Source organism: Cebus imitator, unplaced genomic scaffold (assembly GCF_001604975.1).
Source record: "Cebus imitator isolate Cc_AM_T3 unplaced genomic scaffold, Cebus_imitator-1.0 Scaffold0, whole genome shotgun sequence".
In the NCBI taxonomy this organism is placed as follows: Eukaryota; Metazoa; Chordata; class Mammalia; order Primates; family Cebidae; genus Cebus; species Cebus imitator.
Window position 1 is genome coordinate 822,751 of NW_016107315.1, and position 10,070 is coordinate 832,820.

At 43.9% G+C, this 10,070-nt stretch overlaps 1 protein-coding gene across 1 annotated transcript in view; it reads left to right on the forward strand.

Annotated features, from left to right (window-relative positions):
* Positions 1–7,556: 7,556 nt before the first annotated feature.
* The window catches only part of DCP1A (decapping mRNA 1A), a 49,825-nt gene continuing 47,311 nt past the window's right edge, over positions 7,557–10,070 (forward strand). The window contains exon 1 of the mRNA XM_017523850.2: positions 7,557–7,796. Within this exon, the coding sequence (XP_017379339.1) occupies positions 7,662–7,796 (135 nt within the window). The 5' untranslated portion in view covers positions 7,557–7,661. The remainder of the gene's footprint in view (positions 7,797–10,070) is intronic.

Genomic DNA, 10,070 nt, shown 5'->3' on the forward strand with positions numbered 1-10,070 from the left:
TGGTAGCAAGATATGTGATCTACTTGGAAGCCAAGGCCAGAAGATGCTAATCCTAACTCAGCAAATGAATCATTATAAGACCTTGAGAAAATTAGTTAGCTTTGGTTTTATGGCCCAAAAAGGAGAACAGGAATAAGTGGACACTTCCAGAATAAATCTTAAAAATCAGAGAGAGAGAGAATGGGAAAGAGAAAGGAGGGGGGAGGGACGAAAGGGAAAGAATGTGGATGGGGAGAGGTAAAGGAGGGTTGGGAAGAGGGGAAATGTAGGGAAAGAAGCAGAGAATGGAAACGGAGAAACTTGTAAGATTGGAAAAGGTGCTAAAGATTGTTCTGGGCTACACTAAAAACAATATATTTGCTTCAGGAAGCATAAAGCCTCAGAATGAGAATATATGAATACAAGTAAATCAGGCATTATTATTTAATTAGCACTCATGACAAATAAATGCTTTGTTAGAGGTGGAGTTGAAACCACCAACCCTTCTGTAAGAGTTATGCAATAGATGAAGAGAGAGCATCTTAATATTCCAATTAATTCAAAAGATACCCAGGTGAGACCTTGCTTCTGCCAGGCATGGGAATGTGATGGTCAAAGACACAGACAGGATTCCTACCTTCATCAAACAGATGAGACAGACCACACATAAATAACTACAATTTGCAGATAAGTGCCATGAAGAAAGTGAAGGAAATGAGTCATAAGGCTATCTAAGCAATATCAGAAAGAAGAACGTTTCAGAAAAGGAGAGCAACATGCGCAAAGGACCTGAGACAAGACTGATCTGGCATTGTTAAAGCTTATGGGAGGCCACTGTTTTGGACTAGCCTCCTGCACTAGGCCCCAGCAGACCAGACAAAACCTAATGTAGTCTCTTGTGCTAAGTGACGTAATCCAACTGAACCTGAAAAAGCCCCATTTTCCAAAAAGATTCACAGCAACCAATCAGAAGGATCCTAGTTTACCTGAGCTGGCATGATAAGGAAGTTTCTTTGTTCTAACCCTATAAGGAAAGTAACTTTGAAGTGACCGATCTGCTTTTTGTTTCCCGTTTCTGCTTTCTTCAGCCCTTCTCTGCCTGCAAAGCCAACCTCCTCTGATCAGCTCATTGGAATACTCATTCTGTTTTATATACCCAAGTCAGGAATGACAAATGAAAGCCAATTGGATCTTTCAACTAAATTTGTTGTAATTTTTTCTTTTGTAATGTACAGGAACAGCAAGGTGGCTAGTGGGCCAGCATGAAATAATTAACAGGACACTTCATAGAAAACGGAAATGGAAAGACAGCAGGAGGGCAGACCAAGCAGTATCTCCTGGGCCCATTAAAGGCTTTAGATTTTACACTGGAGAAATGGAAAGCCTGTGACTAATTGAAAACCTGGTAGGTTAGGAACTAAAGGATTGATTTCCTGACTTGAATTCCAGTGCCCTTTCCCTTAGCTCCCATGATGTAAAGTGCCAAATTTGATTTTTTACCACAAAGCCACTCAGAGTGGGGGAGAGGAGGGATTGGATTGATTGAGTTTTAGGTTTTCGTTTTTTTTAATTATTTTTAGTTTTTTTAAAAAACTAGCCCAGACACGGTGGTATACACCTATAGCACCAGCTACTAGGGAGGCTGAGACGGGAGGAATACTTGATCCCAGGAGTTTGAGGTCAGCCTGGGAACTATAGCAAGACCCAATTTCACACACACACACACACACACACACACACACACACACACACACACATTGATATGCATGGAACACACCTCAAAAGTTGAAACCAGCTTTGCAAAGTTTCTGACACTGAGAAAAATCTAGTATGGCTGACTCCATCTTCCTTCTAGCCTCACATGCTGGCTGTTCTTGCTCATTTCTGGGCACAGACCAAGCTAACCATGAGAGGAATTTAGTTATAGTTTAACCTGGAAGGATGCATGATAATAGTCTCTCCCTAAAACCAACCCCCTCCTTGCTCAGGTACTGAAGTCACCTTTGTAAAAGTAATGAAAGGCCACGAGATTAGGATCAGGGGAGAGACCTGAATTCGGCTAAAAAGCAGGCATAGTTTCTTTTTTTCTTTTTTCTTTGAGACGGAGTCTTGCTCTGTTGCCCAGGCTGCAGTGCAGTGGCACAACCTCAGCTCACTGCAACCTCTGCCTCCCAGGTTCAAGCCATTCTCCTGACTCAGCCTCCCAAGTAGCTGGGATTACAGGCACCGGCCACCACGTGAGGCTAAGTTTTTGTATTTTTAGTAAAGAAGGGGTTTCACCATGTTGGTCAGGCTGGTCTCGAACTCCTGACCTGCCCACCTCAGCCTCCCAAAGTGCTGGGATTACAGGCATGAGCCACCATGCCTGGCAATGCAGGCATAGTTCCTATAATCCCTTACTGCTCAGGAGTCATATGGCCAGAGGTCACAAGATTTATGACTTCCACAATTGCTCCTATAGATAACATCACTATTGCAGACCCTAAGATGGGTCTTTTAAGATGTTTTTTCAGATTTTTGCATTCTGGCAACTGACCCCACTTGGACCCATGACTCATGACTCAACTGGTCCTGTGGCCCCCACTCAGAGGCAGACTCAGTGCATGAGGACAGTTTTCCACACCCCTATGACTTCATCCCCAACCAATCTGTAGCACCCATTCCCTAGCCTGCTACCCACCAAATTTACCCATAAAAACCCTAACCTCTGAGTTCTCAGGAAGACTAGTTTGAATAATAACGCCAATCCTTCCACTTGGCTAGCTCTGCATTAATAAAACTCTTTCTCTACTGTAATACCATGATCTCAGTAAATTGGTTTTGTCTGTGCAGAAGGCAAGAAGAACCCATCAGGCAATTACAAAGTGACTGTAGGTTATTGTGCATAGAATAGAGCCTCCTTTCCACCTCTGCCACTCAGCTTCCTCCCCTCCTTCCTAGTAGTCTTTGTGTGGCCTTGAAGTAATTGGGTTTCAAGAGGACATTCAATCACCAATATTTATTGAGAGTCTACTCTATGCCAGGAGCTGGGCTAGGTACTGGGAACTTAATAAGACTAAGATGCCATCTCTGCCCTCTCAAAGTCTATTGTCTAAAGACAAAAGAAATGTCTTAAGGTTTGACTCACAAATATAAGGCAAAATTAGGCCTCATGATCAATGAGGATGAATTTCAAGTCCAAAATATTCACATTATGTTTAATATGTCCTAACAGCTATACGGGGCATCAGAGCATGTTTAGGGGCATGCAAACGTGTTTTGGAGTGATTTTCTATTCCAAATATGAAAACTCCCTAAAATAACTTGGTGTTTTGTACTAGCCTAGCCCTGCTCAATCAAAAATAGTAAATTAAAATGAAATGTCTTCTATTATTTTAGGAAATCTATTTAAGAAAAAAACCTAAATTCTGTTTCAGGTGTGCCTTTTGAATTTTATACCAGATGAATGTATGTTTTTTAAAAATTAAAGTGCAGATTTTTAAAAAGGGTGTGGATTTTTGAAACAGATTGAAGGTAGGCAGAGAAGAATAGGGCTCTTACCTCCAGCCACTGGCAGGAAGAAAGTCATCTGGGGTGTGGAGGAAAAGATCCCAGGGTAGAAGATAGGAGTCCCCAGATTCTAATACTGGATCCTCCATGACCAGTGTGGAATTTTGAGCCAGCGATTTCTCCCCACAGGTCTCAATTAAATCATCTGTCAAATGAGGATGACCTCATCTTCTCTACTTCACCCCTGAGCTGTGAAATGAACTAGAGGCCTTACCTTTTTTCCCTGAACTCCCAGTCAGCCCTGGAATACCAGTTTGAACATCACCTCCTTCAGGAAGCCCTTCTAGACTTTCCCAGCCAGTTAAGTTAGTGGCTCTGTCCTCTGGATTTCAAAGAGAAATGTCTCTAGCATCATCCCTGTTTCCTTGCATTGTTCTACTTCTTTTATTTTCTCCCAGAGCCAGGAGTGTCTTAAACAGGCTGAAATGCTCCCAACGGGCCACCAGTTCACAATTAGGAGTTCAATAAATACTTACTTAAGAGTGAATGAATGATATATGTGTCTTTGTCCACATTTGTACCTGCTTACATAATTCTGCAGAGAATCTAAATTTCTCTTTACATTAACAAACAGGGAGCCTGGGCACAGTGGCTCATGCCTGTAATCTCAGCATTTTTGTTAACCAGGACAGCCCTGATGAAATAACTGGGAAATTCCTTTTCTTACTGTTTTTCTTTAATGCCTTTATCTACAGGCACTGCTGCTTAAAGAAACCAGATGGTGCCAAAGCTTCTTGACCCCTGACCAGATGCCAGAGGAAGATAAGACACCACGAAACCAGCGCAAATGGGAATAGGCAAACCCTAGGTGCCTTCAGATCATGAACATATCATTATAATGCTAAAATTCCCTTCCCTAAAAGAAAAGCTCTGCCATTTTGTGTACATATGATGTATGAAGATGCATGTTTATGAACTGAGCCTGCGTGCCTGGAGTCCCAGCCTGCACATACTAACATTCTTTCCTGCCCCACACCGAGTCCTAAAATCCCCTTGCCTTTTATTGTTCAGGAGAAGATGCTTTTAGAGCAAGAGCTCACCTTCTGCATTCCTTGGCAAATGAATAAAACCTGATTGCCTTTTTCAGTGGGATATTCTTTGTTTGTGGCTGATACACAGTGGGGAAAAAACTCATTTTACCAGTGACATTTTGGGATACCCAGGCCAGAGGATCTGCTGAGGCCAGAAGTTTACAACCAGCCTGGGCAACAGAGCCAGACCCCATCTCTACAAAAACAAAAATATTGAAATTAGCCAGGTGTGCTGGCACACGCTTCAAGTTGTTCCACCTTTCTGGACAGAACCAACGTACATCTCAACTGTATTTGATATATCATGTCTCCCAAAAATGTATAAAACCAAGCTGTGCCCTGACCACCTTGGACATATGTCCTCAGGGTCTCCTGTGAGCTGTGTCAACGGCTATGGTTACTCATAGTTGGCTCAGAATAAAACTCCAACTATTTTACAGAGTTTGACTGTTTTCATTGACACAATGACAAAAAAACAAGTGGTCCTGGGATGTAAAATCATAGACAATACAAATATTTAGTGTTATTTTCTTGAAAATATGATTATCTTACAAAATTTTTCAATTCTATTGGGGACGTCAATTTTTTTTTTCTTTCCAGATGTGGTCTTGCTATATTGCTCAGGCTGGTCTTGAACTCCTGGCCTCAAGTGATCCCAGTGATCCCTACCTCAGCCTACCAAATAGCCAGGACTACAGGCACTTCTTTCTTCTTCCTTTTTTTTTTTTTTTTTGAAATGGAGTCTCTCCCTCTGTTGCCCAGGTTGGAGTGTAGTGCAATCTCACTTCACTGCAACATCCGCCTCCCAGGTTCATGCTATTCTCTTACCTCAGCCTCCTGAGTAGCTGGGATTACAGGTGTGTGCCACTATGCCCCGCTAATCTTTGTATTTTTAGTATAAACAGGGTTTCACCATGTTGGCCAGGCTGGTCTCCAACTCCTGACCTCAAGTGATCCAACTTCCTTGGCCTCCCAAAGTGCTGGGATCACAGGCGTGAGCCACAATGCCCAGCTACCATGCCCCCCACCCTTTTTTTTTTTTTTTTTTTTGAGGCCAAGTCTTGCTCTGTCACCAAGGCCGGAGTGCAGTGGCACCATCTCGGCTCACTGAAACCTCCACCTCCCAGGTTCAAATGATTCTCTAGCTTCAAGCTCCCAAGTAGCTGAGACTACAGGAGTGTGCCACCACTCCCGGCTAATTTTGGTATTTTTAGTAGAGACAGGGTTTTGCCACATTGGCCAAGCTGGTCTTGAACTCCTGACCTCAGACAATCCCCAGCCCCCCAGCCCCCACAAAGTGCTGAGATTACAGGTGTGAGCCACCATACCTGGCCAGAAATGTGGCTTTTTAAGTTGTCTGGCAGGCATAGAACTCACTATAGTCTCTGTGATTTGTTTTACTTGTTAGCTAGTACCTGACTCTTTAAAATGCCTTAAAATGCTCAAAAGACATTTGCCAAAGGAATGAGTGATCTGCTTAATGCTTTAAATGAAGCAAGATAAATTCAACCCTTCATGGGCTCTTTCCAGGACTCAACAAAAACATTTATGTGGGCTAAGGGCACCTGTAATCCCAGCACTTTGGAAGGGCGATCATCTGAGGTCAAGAGTTTGAGACCTGCATGGCCAACGTGGTGAATCCCCATTTCTATTAAAAAAAAAAAAAAAAAAAAAAAAAAAAAATTAGCTGGGCGTGGTGGCAGGACCCTGTAATCTCATCTACTCAGGAAGCTGAGGCAGGAGAATCGCTTGAACTGGAAAGGTGGAGGCTGCAGTGAGCTGAGATCACGACATTGCACTCTAGCCTGGGTTACAAGAGCGAAACTCCATTTCAAAAAAGAAAAAAGGAAAAGAGCACTTAGGGAGGCTTAGGTGGGAGGATCGCCTGAGGTCAAGAGTTCAAGACCTGCCTGCCCAACATTATGAAACCCCGTGTCTACTGAAGAAAAAAAAAAAAAAAGCAAAAATTAGCCAGGTGTGGTGGGACGTGCCTGTAATCCCAGCTACTCGGGAGGCTGAGGCAGGAGAATCGCTTGAACCGGGAGGAGGAGGTTTCAGTGTGCTGGGATCGCGCCACTGCACTCCTGCCTGGGCGACAGAGCAAGACTCCCTCTCAAAAAGAAAAAAAGGAAAGAAAAGGGCCAGGTGCGGTGACTCACGCCTGTAATCCCAGCACTTTGGGAGGCCGAGGCAGGTGGATCACCTGAGGTCAGGAGTTCCAAACCAGCCTGGCCAACATGGAGAAATCCCGTCTCTACTAAAAACACAAAAATTAGCCAGGCATGGTGGCGCGCCCCTGTAATCCCATCTACTCAGGAAGCTGAGGCAGGAGAATCGTTTGCAGCGGAAGGCAGAGGTTGCAGTGAGCCGAGATAGCGCCACTGCTCTCCAGCCTGGGCGACAAGTGCAAAACTACGTCTCAACAACAACAACAAAAATCCACTTGTACCTGCTGCTAATCAGTGTATATTCAGGGCAACTTGATCTATGCTCCTGGTCTGCAATCCTCAAGCTCGGCCCAAATAAACTCTCTACCTGCATTAATTTTGCCCCATCTTCTACCTTTTAGGTCGACATATCCATATCTGAGATCTAGAGTAATTTTCGGGGTTCCTCGCCTCCCCTTTTCCCCCAGGCTTTTCTGTGCTTTCTAAAGGCGTCCGGCCCTGCGTTTCCACATCCCACAGAGGTGTTTTCGTTCTGTGGCCCCGGGCCCTGAAAGATAAGCTCTGGGCCGGCACTTCGGCGGTCTCCAGCCTTAGTCTGGAAGGAGCTGGGCAAGCGAGCTACACAGCCCAGAACTCAGGCCCCAAACGTTTTAGCTCAGGGAAAGGAAGCGGGCCGGGGCTCAAGCCCGCAAGCTCCACTGCGCAGCGGTGGACACCGCCCCACAGCGTTAGGATGTGGGACCTGACAACGCCGGAACCCGGCGCCGGGAGCGTGTGCGCGGCGGAGCGGAATGGCTAACGTACCGTCCTGACGCGAGGCCCGCGTAGAGGCGGAAGTTGAAGGGACTGACGCAGATGGGGGAAGTTTGCCTCGACGGCACTTTCCTGTCTGCGACTCCTCCCCCGCCAGAGGGGCTAGGCTCTGGCATTCAAGATGGAGTCGCTGAGTCGGGCTGGGCAGGAGATGAGCCTGGCGGCCCTGAAGCAACACGACCCCTACATCACCAGCATCGCAGACCTCACGGGCCAGGTCGCTCTGTACACCTTCTGCCCCAAGGCCAACCAGTGGGTAAGTGCCGCCTGGCCTCTGAGGACGCCCGCCCGGCCGCTGCCGCCTCTTAAAGGGCCCGCGCGGGTTGCTGCTGTGGGGTTGGGGCTAAAGCAAGAGGCCAGGGCGGCAGAGTCGAGGCCAGGGACTGGTGAAGAGCCGAGCCAGAGCCTGAGGTGTCGGGTCCTACTGGGATTGAGGGATAGGAGTGAGAGAAGTGGCTCGAGACATCCCAAGGAAAAGCCGATGGAGGGAGGATTGGAGCAGGATCAGTCCCTTGGTGTCGGGTCTAGGGACGTGGGCGATCTGCCTTCTTTGCAGTCACTTTGGGGGTTATGAGACCGGTGGGGTCGGAAAGGTGCCTGAAAGCTTGTGTTTGAGGCTTTGCGGATTATTAGATAAATTATATGTACATGATCTATAAAATAAACACTCCTCCTCTCCCCCCAGCAAACGTGAATGAGAGCCCCTTTCGCAGAGGTCATTTGGATTAAAGCTTGAAATCCAATTAGTTTCAATTCTTGGAAGAGAGGCGGGTAGGGTGGGTCCGGCTTTAATCTAACTACACGGAGTTTCGGAAAAGATTTCAAGGCACTTAGGAAAAGGGCTTCCATGGTCACTGGATCCCCGAAGACCTTTTTACAGGCAAGAGAGACCCTGTAAATGTGTTTTGTTCCACCTATGATGCTGGTGATGTCATCTCTGAATGCTCCCCTCAGACTCAGTACTTTTTGGCTTTCGTGCACTCGAGAGGGTCCGAAAGTTACATTTAGTCTATTCACTGACTTTTGTAAGCCCCTGCTTGAAGCTTTGTTACTTGTTTAAATAGCATAATTTCCTACTTTCTTGTAATTGATCCTTCCTAATTAACTCATTCAGTTACAGCCTCTACACTTAGAAAATAATCCGTAGATGTTTGTTGGGTTGAATTCACCAGTGGCTGGAGTTCACATTTCAATAAGATATGAAATCCTTAAACTAACAAAACTCTGGAAGATGATCGTAGTATGTCGTTTACCCTATAATACAGATGCCTAGATTATATTTATCAGTAATTTTTTGAAAATCATTTGGCATTTATAAAACAGTTAATTCCGATCAAGAGAGTTTTTATAATCACATTGTTTATCTTTCCTTTGCCTCCTGGAAGAGAAAGAGATACAGGAGGCGACAAGGAATAAAATTGTAGATTTTTTTAAATTGTAGCTATTTTAGACATTGCCTTAGTTTGAAATTTTTATGAATCTTTTTCTTTTCTTGGCCTATATATAAATTTGTGAAATATGGATTGCAGACAAACGGTGAAGACTTGGGGCTAGGACTTTTTACTAAAAAGTTTTTCTAGTTTTTCACAAAGGCTTTCAACATTTTAAAATTTTACGTTGTGGAATTCTGTTTTAAATATGAAATACAAGCTATGATAACCTGAATTGAAAAATAAGCTGCTACTGTTTATATGGATCCAGGCACATACAGCACAACAAAATCTTTTCTCTATTTATTATTTTACAGTGAGTTGTAACTTTGCATTTTGTTTTTTGGTGGGCAAATTTTCTTTTACTGTAAGACAGTTGATTACCAGTTTCTTACAGTAATAGCCTAACATTTTAAAGGTAAGAAAAAGCCTCTGAATCCTTAGGAAGGAAAATGATATTTAAGCTAGGGTAGTACCTCTGGAAGAAATCAAGATGATCAATTTCCTAAATTTTTTAATCCCAACAAATTCAATATGATATGACTAACGTTTAAAATTTTAATAGTATGTTGATTACAGTAAAATATTTAGGTCCATTGTAGGCTGTAAATTGCAGACTAAGGTTTTTTATTTTTAAAAAAAAACATTGAACTGTGGTTAAAACCTAAAGACACTCTTGTCACAGCAAATGAACTATGGTAAAGGCCTCCAATAATTATGCTGAGGCAGGGTATACTTTCAGTTTTCATGATTTTTCAATAAGTTCTAAAAATAACAAGCTGATTCTGTTTGGTAGTAATTCTTAACCACAAAATTTGCTAGTTGCAAAAATGTACCAAAACTCCCCAGTGATGAGACAAAGTATCCTATAAGAAAATTTTTCTTTCTTTTTTTCTTTTTTTGAGACAGAGTCTTGCTCTGTTGTGCCAGGCTGGAGTACAATGGCATGATCCCAGCTCACTGCAACCTCGGCCTTCCAGGTTCAAGTGATTCTTCTGCCTCAGCCTTCCAGGTAGCTGGGACTACAGGCATGTGCCACCACGCCTGCCTAATTTTTTTGTGGGGGTTTTTTTATTTTATTTTATTTTTTTTTTTTTTTT